Below are 14,223 nucleotides of genomic sequence, written 5' to 3' on the forward strand. Positions count from 1 at the left end.
ATCCTGACCTGAAGCCATTTTGCCAGTTTGGATGGACAGCAACACTTGCTTAAAAATCCTATTCAGATGAGAAGGATAAAGCAGGGGACGGAAGTTCAAGAATTCTCCAGCATAAAGCAATGAGACTGTCACTATCAATCAGGCTACTGGATATCCTGGAGCGTGCACTGGAAGGGATAGTGTATCCCATTCATATCACTACCACATTCAAAACGCTATGGACGCAAGAACTTAAAAAGACATGTATGAAAAGAAACCATAAGATAGATAAAAATGCTTTAGTTGCTGACAAAACAGAAGTTTTCAACCTAAGGGGTTCACAAACCAAAACGTTTTTCCCACAACAGGCACAGGTTCCTGTTTGGCAAATTTAAGCCTGCTGACAAGAAGTTCATCTACTTTGAATTCTTCATTTGAAGTCCATGGACAACAAGGACTCCATGAAATACAAGTTGAAAACGAATGATAGAGCGTGAAATCTTAGCATGCCAATGGGAGTTTGAAATCTACTTGTATGGTACCAATTAGTCAAACAAACAAATGAACAAGGCTTTTAACCATCACCCGATCTGAAGTAAACAGAGCAGTTTTTTCCACTCCTCTTCCAATGCTGTTGTTTCTTTTTTGGTAACAATACTCTATCAGGCTTGTCTTAAAAGTCAGTTTTAGTAGGATCAGTCACTGTATTCCATCTTCATACAGAAATTAATCCTTACCATTATTTCACTCAGTTTTAAGTATAATACAAGCTTCTGACACTTTCACATTGCAAATATATATCGTATTTTCACCAGGAACTTAAAGGAATAAACAATTAAAAAATGACTCTCATAGAAGCATATATGTTATTTTATTAAGTGATGTGATAAGCTTAGGGGCATATATCAGGACCAAAATGGTTGTAGTCATTAATTTAAGTAATAAATCATAGGTCCTGCCAACAATGACAGCAAACAGATGCTAACAAGAAAATGTATTATTTAATATTGTCATGTGTTATAAAAATGTAAGTGTTTAGGACATGTCTTAAATTTTTATAATAATATGCATTTAATACATTACTGTTTTGACACATACAAGAATCAAATTTATAGGTCTCATTTGGCACTTGCTTTCTCTTCTGTGAACACAGAATGGATTCCTGAGGGAAAAAAAGCTCAAGAAGTGGATGTTTCAAATAGATGTTTGTAACAAAATCGAGTTGTTTGTCTTGCTGTCTTGAAGTAAATATCATAAGCACTGACTCTTGTTAGAAAATGAAAACCAACATATTTGCCTTTACGTAAACAGAAGTTTTCCCTGAAAGTTCCCAGGAAATTCAAACAACTGTGAAGTTTATCTATATATATATGGACAGCAAAAGATCTTATCATTTGCTACAAAGTTAAAAAAATAATTCCGTACAATCCTTACAAGCAGAATGTCGGTATTGAATAACTCTCAATGAGCCTTCTAAGTTATAAAAATAGCAGAAGTTTTATTTTCCATTGTGTCTTATTATTTGTTTCCTACATCAGTTTAAATAATACCATGGAATGCTACAATGATTTTCACCAACTGCATCCCTCGCAAAAATGCCAAAACCGACCCAAAATCTGTTAGTTATTAAAAACATGATCTATTCCATTCCTTCCATTCATAACCACCCTCCTCTCATGACTCTGAAAGCCGGACAGAATGATGATCTGATTCAAGTACTGACATGTGAAAGTATAGGAAATGCAATTATGCCTTTTGGCAAGCCCAGCCACACTAAACAGAACCACTGTGCATACACCTTTTCCAGTACTGCGTCTCTGCTGCTGTGCAGACTGCTGCATAAGGTTCCTCTGCAGGAGGGTCAATTGTTTCTAAGAAGATCACTGCTTTTTCCAAACATTTTTGTTTTGCTTTAAGGAAACTGTTTGGATAATAACACTCCTGTTTGCATTCTGTTTCACTGTCATTTTCAATCAACTCCTCCAGGTATCAGCACAGTTCCTTTCTTGGAAGTGCTTCACTCAATGCTTTAAAACACTTGAGGAAGCAGTGATCAGAGTATGGAAACTAAATTTTCTTCATTAAATCTACTGAAGCAGATATTAAAAATGCATTTAATATACTGGGGATGGCTGGTGGGCATCACTGACTGTGACAGGCCAGTTACTGATGAGCTGCTGTCAGACGGCCTTCTCAGCAGGGATCTGTGTCTAAGGCTGCTGAAGGACAGCAATATCTTCCCTTGTGTGTAAGCTCTATTCATCTCCCAAGTATTTACTAAATCACAGACCTCTGCACACAAACCCAGCATTTCAGCGCATGCTAACAAATGATGGATGGCCTAGTCAATTCGTTATGTCCTGAAAGCGTGATTTCCTGCCATTCCAATCATCAAACCTCTAGAGCCTTCAGAGCTGATCAGTCCTGGAGAATATATTTTGCAGGCTCTATTAAAGGAGTAGAGGTTCTTTCCATTAGTCTCAAACTTTTTTTTTTCCTGGCTGATTTAAAGAGAACTCCCTCCTTCCCCCCTCCTTCCAACAGCACCGCCACTACCACTCTTATCTGTGTAAAGTATTCAGGGCATGTACCATTAGTGTGTTAGTAAAATAGCACTCCTGGAACACCAGCCAGTTAAAAAGACAGATTTTGTTTGTGACTACTATAAAACACGACAATCTTTTATTTAAATTCATCTATACGTCTTTATTATGTAACCTAGACAACCCCCAAAACATTTTGTAACTTAGCTTCTTTGATCAAATACCTTTTACAGCAAGGGAGTGCTCAAAAGGACCCGTTTTCTTTGTATTTGCCTAGTGAAACATATCCGAGCTCTCTTAATTGTGTTCCTCCTAAAAGCATAAGCCACTTAGGAATAAACTTCCGATGTTCCAAAGACAGGATAGCTGTCAAAGACATAAAGCTTCTAGATTTCGCCCTTTTCATAGCAAGGCAATATACTTGACAGTCTGTCTTCTACATGCTAGAGGAGAAATTTTGTTTAGCTTACCTATTCAATGATCTACAGGAGCAGAATATACGTACCTCACACTTCTTATTCTGAAACACTGAGCTTCAAACGAATTAGTCCACAGCTGCTGAAGAGTTATCTGTGTACAGTACAGCACAGTTTTTGAAGCTGTTATAACAGATATGAGTAAACTTTCAGTAAATAAGCATTTGGTTACTCTGAAATGCAAAGACCTTGGATTTCTTTGCTTGCTAGGTGTGATCCAGCCATAGCCAGCGCAAACCAATCCACATTGCCCTACCGTTCACCTCAACCTTGACCTGGAGATTAAACTCACTTTTATTGCACACAAAGGTCATCTGTGTTAGGTCAAAATTCAAAGTCCCTTGTCAGCTAAGGTTGATATATTCCAACCTTTCCTACTCTAATGCATCAAATTTTTCATGGTGAGGTCATATTCAGCAGACAGTGTATTCAGCGATTTATCGTGCCATTGTAATATAGCCCAGAATATGATTGTCCAAAAAACAGCACATGAATAAAATATTTTCCCCTCTGATGTAGCAAATCCCCTCTGCTCGTAAAACTCTAGCCTAGACTTGTTTGCAGGCTTCAGAAGAATGATACAGTATGGAACTGTTTCTGAAATACAATCAAGAATTACCATTTTTATCATCATTGTCCTTAACTACAAGCAACATGAATATAATGGTGTCCTAAAATCCACAAGTCAATTAAAATGCACATATGGTCAGTGTTAAACTCCCACTTCATCCTTCCTTAACAACCACCATAATCTGGCCCTTAAATCTACAGGCATCTGTTGATCTGTCTGATGACACCAAGCTTGCTTTAGAATGAAATACTTAGAAAAAACAGTGCCACAAGACTTCTATTCCTATCCTAATGGTGATTATCACAACCATGGAATTTGTGAAGTGGCAAAAAGTACAACCAAATTAAACTTCATGAACCAACACAGTAATGTACACTGTGACCAAGACAAGTCCCCCAGCTTTGACATAAAAAAGGATTTTCTTTTTCTTTTTCTCTCTTTCTTCCTCTCCTTCTTTCCCTCTTTTTTCTTTCCTTTTCTTTTTATCTTTTTTCCTTCTCTTTCTCTCTCTTTTCCTATTTTCTTTATTTTCCTTTTTTCTTTTCCTTTTCTCTTTTTTCTCCCTTTTTATTTCTTTCTCTCCCTTTTTTTCTCTTGCATTTTCTCTTTTCTCTCTTGTCTATATTTTTCTCTTTTTCCTGTCTTTTTCTTTCCTTTTTTCTGTCCTTTTTTCTCTCTGTATTTTTCTTTTTTCTCTTTCTTTTTCTCTCTCTTTCTTTCTTTTCTTCTGTATCAAACAAGAGCAGCTAACACACAGCTACAACAGACTCAGAATGCATTTTCAAATTATAGGGAACTAATTTCCACGTCTGCTTTAAGAGGCCCCCTCCAATCATTGTATTTCACCATCAAATCTTCAAAGGATACAGGACCGGCTTCTAAGTGGTTTGTATAAATTCCTCAAGGCCAAAAAGGCTTTCCCTTTACTCAGCCAAAATTATTTTCACAAGTGTAATAAGTCCTGTTCTGTGTGATTTTTTTTTTTTTATAAAATGAACTGTACTCCCATATGGTAGCACTTCCCCTACTGGAAGGGGAAAAGGTTAAGAGAAAAGGAAGAGACTTATCAGTACTCAAGAATTCAGAAAGTACAACCTTAATTTTGGTTGTGTATTTGAAGCAAAATTTCAAGACTAACCTTTAAAATAACTTGGCATTTTGCTAGGATGGACAACATATGTGGGAACACTTGTAAAGAAGAGGATGACTACACATAAAAATTGTGACAGAAAACTACAATGGACTTCCCCCAAAAGTAACTTTCATGTTGACACATACTTATACATTTCATCTACTTTTTAGTTAATAGATAACACGCAAACAACTCAAAAAAAATCCTTTCCATCTCTTTCCAAACAAATCTGGAAGGCACTCATGTCCTGAAGACCTAGAATTTACACGTGCCAATGTAAGAATTTTCTGTCTAAATCCTGTCTGTTGGTATTGGAGAGCCCCAAAACTGAGCAAAACTGTATTTCCCATTCTACTCTAAAGCTTCCACTGCTATCAATAGCTAGCTTTTAAATAAGTATCTTACGTTTAATCTAATGAATAACGGAGGAGACAAAGTTCTTCTGAGTTATATGCTGATTTAGTTAACTTCTGTCACGCGATACTTGGTATTACAGGGGAGGATTAATATCCTTCCTGTGTAGGGTTGTAGCATAAGCAAACAGTTTTTTAGCAAGACATACCAAATCTAACCAGTTGCAAGTTCTTTAAGGCTTGTTCGCTGGCATTTACAGTGAAAAGAGAACACCTGTACCACCTTCTGGTTTAGCCTATCAAAGCTGTAAAATCTTACAGTAGATATCCTACCAAGGGTTCAATTGTGAGAACATCTTTCCAAGGGGAACAATACCAGTTCAAAGCTCACAGAATTACTGTGTGTAGTAAATTTTTATTTCATTTTAAGATTATTTTGAATATGCTATATTTTATTGTAGATCATTTCTGAAAACTTATATATTGTTAATTTTCTTTTCAAATAGTAAGCCAAGACCTCTTTCTCATCTCTTATTATCAATCTGTCTATCTGTGAGGTTAAATGCAGCTTCAAGTATATAACAAATTTTAAGTTATATTAGGCTTTTGCTACATATAATAAATAAAAACAAACAGTAGTGTAAAACTTTGTTTACTCTGAAGTCTAACATAAAAGAAGAAAAAAGAAATACAAAACTTTACAAATTCTGCTGTTTTCATAGCTGCTCTAGCCATATGCTCCAGATCATTTAAACACAGTACACTAGTGCCAAGTATTTGCCACTTCAAAATAGACAGGATGGAAATATACCAATGGCCATTTAGCATCTCCCTCCAAGTCTCTGCATCTCCTACTAACGTCCACTTTCTTTTCTCTCATGAGCTGGTCTACTCAAATCGATGAGGTGGTTTATATAGGCAGAGCATGAATTTATTTTGTTGTTAAGCAGTGAGAATATAGAAAAGCAGAGGGAACTTAAAATGTACCTTTATACTTTCTTTTTTTGTAAAAGAAGTAAGTTTCTAGCACTCATAGGCACAAAAGCAACTTTCTAAATGAGATTTGCTAGATCAGTGTTTGCAGAGTAAAGAAAAACCACCTAGTTTCTCTGCTTTCCAAAACAATTAGCCAACTATTCAGAAGAGCAGGGAGAGCAGGAGCAGTTACAAGAATTATGTCAGTTTTGCTATGATGAGAGCCTTTCCAGGCAGAAGAGTGCAACTGAAATGTCACACACCAGTAGGTTGCCTGCTCATAGGTAAGATTTCCCTAATATACCTGTGCTTGAGTCCTGAGCCTAGAGCTCTGAAATCCACGTAGACAGCTAGCTGCCCTCTGTTCTTGAGCTTCACTGTCCTCCTTCCTGGGTAACAGCAGCTCTAAGGAGCACTTGAGCAGAGGACAGAGAATTCTCTTTCCACCTTGACTCCATCTCCAGGCTCCATTAGCAGCAGGTACCAGAACACAGAAATGGAAAGAAAAAAAAAAGGAAAGAAAAAAAAGAAGGAGATGAAAGAGAGGAGCTGTTCTACCTTCCTGTTTCCCGCAACCATTTTGGGCTTATCAGTACTGCTTGATAATCTAAGCAACAGCACAAAGGCAGAATGAAATTATTCATGAAAAAGCAATATATTTCCTTGTAAATAAAACTGGCTGGAAGAGGAAAATCAGAGGCCTATCTACCCCCAACTCTAAAAACCAAAAAGAGAGGCAACAATGACACTGGAAAAGAGGAAGAAAAAATGTTAACTCAGTCTTAAGTGGCTGGTAAAAGAAATAACATTGATGCCATACATTTAAACTTCTTTAGGGCCTTGGTTTCAGTATGAACCTTCACTGAGAACGTGATAAAAATGAGCAAATAATAAACAGATTATATTTTCCAATTTACATTGTGAGACATTACCATGTAGATACAATTTTTTTTAAATGAACAATCTTGTTGGGATGCTTTCCAGACCCAGCGCCATTTAATAAAGCTATCAGTAATTTGGAGAAAGAGCAACATAACTACTGAAAATGTGTGTAAAACGTGAAGTGATATAAGTAATGAAGAAGACAGGTCATGACTGTAGAGGAACATGTACCACTTGATACGCTCTGGGAACGAAGACTATGTGCATTCCAATAATCAAACATGAAGTTACATATGTTAAAACCAAATATCCATACTCAAATATCAAGTATATCAATATGAACCTGTGCATCACGTTTTTCTCTTGCTTATTGGGGGGAAAAAAAAGTAAGGGGGGCGGGGGAGGGAAGTTCTCTCACATTTATGCCGGCTTCCCTTACCTTTCTGCTGAAAGAAAAGCTCTTCCTGATCACTATGAAGGAAGCTTTCACAGAATGGACACAAACAGGACAGTATTTCTTTGAATAGATGCATGGAAGAAAAGTGAAGACCTGCACAGAGCAGCTGCTATAAATTCTAATACTTTGAAATCCTAGTACTTTGAAACTCTCTATAAACACAGTTTGCACTCAGATAGGCTTAAAAAAGAATGCTTCTTTTACAGGAATAAAAGTGGAGGTACTGAAAGGGAAGTTGCACTAAAGGCACTAAGTTTGTTTAACAACTTTAAGTAAGGAAGAGAAACAATACAGACTGCACTAATTGTGCTATGGAAGAATATAGCACTCCTAGATGGAATGAAATATGTTTCACAACAGTTCAATCCAAGAACTTGAAAAGCACGGTTTTTGGAATCTCTAAAAGATGCAAGGCTACTGAGCCAACTTGCACTGTCAGAAAGTTTCTGGAATCCCCAATCAAGCACAACACAGTGTAAGAAACTCAAAGACTCAGAACAGAACAAAACCAGTAAAAACTCTGCAGAAGAAAAAACAAGACAGTACCATACTGAATTGGGTCAGCAAACCTTACACCCTTAGAAAACTTGGTAGAGACCAGAGGAAGAGTCAATCAAGAAAACTGTAATATTCAATCAGAATTGGATATGAAGAAGAGCAGTAAAATACATACAAGGTATAGATTTGAGAAGGGTCCAGTCATTTGTCAACCATGTTCTATTGGTAAGAAGCTTCCAGAAAAGTTTCCGATAAGAAATTATGTATTCTGCCATATACAGAAGAACTGTGATTTTTTTTCTCCCCTGGAAACAACTAAACCGAAGGACTAGAGTATCAGCTTAGGTATGAATCAAACCCTTAGAAGCTGGACTTTTCTGGACAAGTTAAAACAGTCTTTGAATACAGTTAAAAATTTAAAGGTCTAACCTACATCTTGTCACCATAAATAAGTAATGCTAAGGTGATTCTTATGCAGAAGATTCTACTTGTAGGCAGCTCTAACTACTATTTAAGAGAGAAACAAGCACTGAAAATAAAGAGATTCTAACTTTCTTAGAGCATTTCCTGCAATACCCTACATTTCCTACAACTAGCCCTACAATGGGTAATCCAATTTAGATATTAGGTCTCATTAAGAATAGTATCACAGAAGAACATGAGCCCATGGCTAAAGAGAAAGCAGAAGAATAAAATACAGAAGTTACAAAGGAGAATACAAATTATTAGCAAGCAGATAAATTCAGGTGAGAAACAAAGCAGAAAAGGTGGTACGCTTTAGAAGAGCACAAGACAGAACATACAGAATTATCAGTCCAGTGGTGTATACGTTAAGAAGCTCAAAGGAACTACGTTATCAGTGATCCAATACTGGCAGAGATTTATCATGCTTAGGGCTCAAAATTACATTTTGATAATCCTCACGTCATCCAAAAATCCTGCTGTTAAACACGAACACATTAGAAGACATCTGCTAAGCATGTAATAAATACCTTAAGAATAAATAAATAAACAAATAAATACATTGGTAATTGCCAGGCATGGAATACAAAGTGCAACACTAATAGAAAATTCCCGACTTTCTACTTCTGCAAAATAACTGGATTTTAAGCAACGTAGACTAAATTCATGTTGTCTGTAATGCTACAGGATTGTAAAAAAATTGAAAAAAGTCTCAATGCCTGTATAAAGATACTTATAAACAGTATTAGAAGCAGTCTAATTTTGACTATTTGACATTAATAAATCACATGGCAACACCCTTTCGAAGCAGTAATCTCACCTGCTGAAGTAGTTCAACAATAGTAAAGAACAAACTACCCTGTTAAAAAATCATTTAGATTCACAGGGCACGTTGGCCCACAACAAAGTGTGAAAAATACTTTATACAAATAAGGAGCATAAACTGTGAGTCCTCAAGAAACACAACAGACAAGGGAGGAACCAATAGATAAGCCAGTATTAGAAAAAAACCTGAGCAGATTAATGCAGTAATCCAAAGACTCTCAAGATCTATGAGGCAGTAGGAACCAGAAATACTTGAAAACTGTCAATTTATGTATTGCATTACCAGTGGAATACTGTCCTTCCCGGGGAAAGACTGAACGTGCAAGGTGAAAGCAGCTGTTATGGATGTTACTACTTTCCAGTTTGAATCAGCAACTGTTACCATATAGTAACAACAAACCGGTTATGGACACCTTCATCACATTGCAAGTGCCATGACAGATTCTGGAATATTTTCTTAAAAAGACTGAACTAGAAAGTTGGAGCAGGTGGGTGGTGGCGGTGGGGGTTTGTTTGATTTTGGTTTTCATAAAGAAAAAAAGTGGCCAGAAAGTCCAATCAGACCCTTCTTGTCCTAGAAGAGAATGACACAGGTTCTAGACTGTAAGAACCTTACTCCACAGTTATAAAACACATCACTGAAAAAGCCTCCCCTTTAGCACTTAAGATGGCACACAAGTTTACAAATCTCTGCAGCTGGCCTCTTTTACAAGATAACGGTTATAGAGACTGCCTGTTTTTCACGTTATAACACGTATCTATTTCAATACATCTCCCTTGCTGCTAAGGCAGTGGCCTTGGAACGCATTATTATGTTTTTTTTAACTGCATCTCAAAATCATTAGCCCAACATATTTCGCTACTTCAAACTTTTTCTCTGAGGGTCTTCTGATTCTGCCCTGCTATGAGAAATAAACAAAAAGACAACAAAGAAACATCACTTGCTGAGCCATTCACAGAAAGGAGACGTGCAGACCTCCTCAAAATATACTTTAGACAGACATTTTTTAAAAAAGGTATCAATTCATTCATCATTCAAATAGAAGATTTTAGCCTTCTCCCAGGGTGGACAAAAAAAATTCAGGAGAGGCCTACAAGCGGAATTCAGAAAAGGACATTCTCATCTCATAACATGGCTAACAAGATAACAGTATGTTAAGCCAGCAAATCATGGAAGCAGCTACTATAGCTAATCTCTGCTTTTCAGTGTTCGCCACACCTGAGCCAGCTGCTTTAGAAAAAAACGTAATTTTTTCCTGATATAACTCTACATTGTTACTAGTACGTAGTTTTTCAGGAGTCATCAACTTCTGAACTGAGCAGTCAATGGATCTTTTGCAGCATCAAAGAAGTGGACTGGGAAGTAAAATGTATCAGCAGAAAGGCCTGGTAGCTTTCTGACAAACTTACTTTCCCTATTACAGACACTCATGTGCCTATGGATCTGTCTTGGAAGCGGGTTCCTACACACAGTGGGTGACCTGGCAAACCAACCCAAATTCTAAGCTTTCAAGACAGCTTTATAAGGAGACTAGAAAAAGAGAACATGTGCATGTGTGTGCGTGCATGCATGCATTTATACACACAAACACTCTCTTCTAATTTCATTAGCACCAAAGTGATAAAGCCAAGTCTAAGCTCCTTAGACATATGCTGTCACAGTAAGTGGTTTCCCAATTCGCAGAAGTACTATGCAAGGTGAGCTGGGTTCCCAACAATGCAACTCACTGCACTCACAGAACCAACTATGTTGCTTTAGCATCACTTCTTCTCTATAACAGGGCTATTCCCTCTGCTTGATTTTTACCTACATTACACACTTTCCTGAAAAGGAAAAGATTTCACTGGACGGTTTAAAAGCCTAAGTTAATGCTGGCTCTTCATCCACTTATTTTAAGTTATACAAAGCTTCAGACAGTTTCCTCAGCCATGCTTGCGATAAGACTAGCAAGGCTTGCTCAGGAAGCATGGGAACGATTTTCTGTTTTACTTATTTCTCTCTCTCACCAAAGTAAGCACAGCGCTTAAAAAAATGCAGTTTTGTGGTGCTTTTTAGAGACAGCACCACTCCTTTCCCCACAGAATCCGATTTGGTTTCTTGTCCAATTCAGCACTAGTAATCCTTCCCCCAAACCTGAAAAATGAAAAAAACCTTGCAACGTGTCCTTTACAACTCTGCTGTTGTTGGTAGTAAGCAAATTTTGGCAATGAAAGTCAGTGCATGGAGCACATTCTGTCATGTACACCTTTCCATGCTAGCCCATGGTCATTTGCAAATGTCTTCAACAATTCTGAATGCAGCTCAGGCGAGGAAGCAGATGAATGCTCACATATAAGTAGATGTTCCCTTTACCAGCCTTCAAGTGAAGAGCAGCACCAAGTAAAGAGTCATGGGCCTGGAAAGCCCCTTTCCCCTAAGCCACAGGGGCAGTGGTATCGCAGGCCAGATTCCACCCTTGGTCTCAGCCACAGAGGAATGGCTTGAGCCTTAAGGCTTCATTCACGTAATAAGACCTACCTGGTGTTTAAGAGCCTTTGAGTGACCCGAGATGTTTTATTTGGCCATGTGGCTGGGGGGGAGGGAAGCGCTCTTTATTTTGTGCCAAGTTCTCAGGTCACAGAGAATGAGAAGTACCTTGCTCCTAGCAGCAGCTTCAGCAAGCTATCGCTTGCCGTCTATGACCGTGTGCGTGTCCAAGTGATTGTGTACCGTGTAGGGCCTGGAACTGGGGGCACCGGCTGGAGCTGGCGGAGCGGCCCCCTGCGGCCCCTCGCCCGCCCGCAGCGAGCTCGCAGGCCGCCGGCCGGGGCCCGAGCCGCCCGCCCCGCGCCGGGCTGCGGCCCCGGAGGGCAGGAAGCACTTACCTAGGGAACTTCTCCTTCAGCTTCCTCAGGCTCTGCCGGGTGGGCTGCACGTGCCCCAGGAACTGGGCTATTTCATCGTACTGGGCTTTGGTCAGCTTCATGCCTAGCACCGCCTAATCTCGCGGCGCCGAGCCTGCGCGGCGGCGGGAGGGGCGAAGGGAGCGGGCTGGGCTGCGCCGCGCCGCGCCGCTCCGGTCCCCGGCACCGGGGCCGCGCCGGGCAGCGAGAGGCAGAAGGCCAGGTCGCTGCGAGCCCGGGGCGCCCTTTGCTACGAGCCCGGTACCGAGGCAGTCAGGGGCGGCTGCGGCTGCCGCTTCCCGCAGCTCCGCCCCGCGGCCTGGCCGGGGCGGTGCGGGGGGGAGGGCGGGGAGAGCCGCCATCCCGCGCCGCTGGGCTCTGCGCAGCCGCCCAGGCGGGAGGGGAGCGCGCGGCGCTTGGGCGCCGCCGTGCCCCGCGCGGAAGTGGCCCTTCCGTGGGGGTACTGCCACCCTCGTGAGCCTCGGGTTTCGCACAGAGGCGGTCTCTTTTGCGTCGCCTGGGGATGGGGGAGGACGCTGGCCGCCTCGTGGCTGAGGAGGTGCCCGATTTTGCGCCCTACAAGCCGCTTCTTGCTTTAAGGCCTGCGAGGGCGGAAGGAGCTGGCACTTCTGGTGCGCCCTCAGCACGCCGCCACCGCCGGCCCCGCGTGCCTTTGGGCTGAGGAGACCAGCGTGCACTGGAGCGGGTCGGCGTCCTGCGGGTCGGCCCTCCGTCGTGTGCGGTATCGCCTGCCCGGGGATGGGGTGTGTAAGCCCTGCTGTATTACGGCTTTAAAGTAGTATTTTCGAGGCCCTTACCAAACGTCACTTTGAAATGACTCACTCTTCCGGTTTAAAGAAAAAAATAAATGCTGAAGTAGTGGGGCTGGGGCTGCGGATCCTGACAGGGCCTGAGTGTTACTGGCCTGCAGCCTTGCACGTGCACACAGAAATGGCTCCCGCTAAATTCTCGAAGGAAACCACCCAAGTTTGTGCTTGGATTTACTTCAAAGTTTGTTAGGTCTCAAACTTAAGCAAATGATATTATTAAATATCATTTAAATATCAGTAAGTATGTTGGAAGTCTTAGTTTCTGTGCTGGGCATTTTTAATAACTTACTGAATAACTTGGAAGATAGGTATGCCCTTTTATAAACAGCATATAAAAGCTAGGGGTTATGAAGAGAATTAACCATGCATTTGACTGAGAAATATAAATACTCCCTTTAATTTCAGTTTAATCGCATTCATGAACTATATACAGGCTACTGGAGTCCTAACCTTGTGGTTTCAGGTGCTTAATCCATGAAATTTGCTTTAAATCTTAAGAACTTAATTTTTTTATTTCTATAGATTTTAGGTTCTGTTCACTTGCTTTCTCTCTGGAAAGCTTTGGGATCACATTTTAGGTGTGAAACAGGTTAGAAGAACTGCAGTATGAAGTTATCGGTCTATGGACCGAACTACAAAAGACTGATGTATCTATTATGTATATATTGGATATGTTTTTTAGACTCTCCTACTGGAATAAGGTTTTGTGGATTTCAAAATTATTTAAAAAAAAAATAACCTTCTAGCATGAAGGTTCACTGAAACCAAGAGGAGTTTGTTATCATGCTGTCATAAGGGGGTAACAGCCTTCAAAGACGTGAACTGCTGCTTTTCATCCCAAAGAAACATTTTGCACGGTGAAATGCAAAACATAGATGAGAAGTTCTGTATGAAAAGTATAAGCCACTCTTTGCCTAAATTAGTTAATACAGAACTATTACAATGAAACGCTCAAAAATCCAGTGAGAAAAAAATGCGATGTTCCTAGCAGAAAGCATTCATTGCATACTTTTTTCCCAGCAATCAAACTGCCATTGCAGTTTTACAATATAAGACAAACATCAGACCATGTGTAATTAAGCTGTGGACATCTATATTGTAAGATGTTGTAGATGGTGGAAGTTTGCATAAATTCAATAAGCAACTGGATGAAATACGTAAGGAAAAAAAAGCTTAAATTTAAAAAATTAAATGAAAAAAAATTACCTGTGGCTCAGGGAGTCTCAGAGCTGCAAATGGTTGGATGCTGGGGGGAACGTTCTCAAGAACTATGTGCTTGCTTTGTTCTTATATTGTTTCCTTGGTATCTGCCTGTGGCAGCTGCTCTTGATTTTTGCCTTGGGGTTGGGTTCCAGTC

The 14,223-nt window shown here is 40.0% G+C and overlaps 1 protein-coding gene across 3 annotated transcripts in view; it reads right to left on the reverse strand.

Moving 5' to 3' along the window:
• CDIN1 (CDAN1 interacting nuclease 1) overlaps positions 1–12,279 on the reverse strand; it is a 128,367-nt gene extending 116,088 nt beyond the window's left edge. For all 3 annotated transcript variants that reach the window (XR_012995912.1, XM_076344930.1, XM_076344929.1), the window contains exon 1: positions 12,019–12,279. Coding sequence is in view for 2 of the 3 variants with exons in the window: in XM_076344930.1 (XP_076201045.1) it covers positions 12,019–12,119 (101 nt within the window). In the remaining variant the exon portion in view is untranslated. The remainder of the gene's footprint in view (positions 1–12,018) is intronic.
• Positions 12,280–14,223: the final 1,944 nt, after the last annotated feature.

The sequence above is a fragment of the Aptenodytes patagonicus genome, chromosome 7, assembly GCF_965638725.1.
Source record: "Aptenodytes patagonicus chromosome 7, bAptPat1.pri.cur, whole genome shotgun sequence".
Lineage (NCBI taxonomy): Eukaryota > Metazoa > Chordata > Aves > Sphenisciformes > Spheniscidae > Aptenodytes > Aptenodytes patagonicus.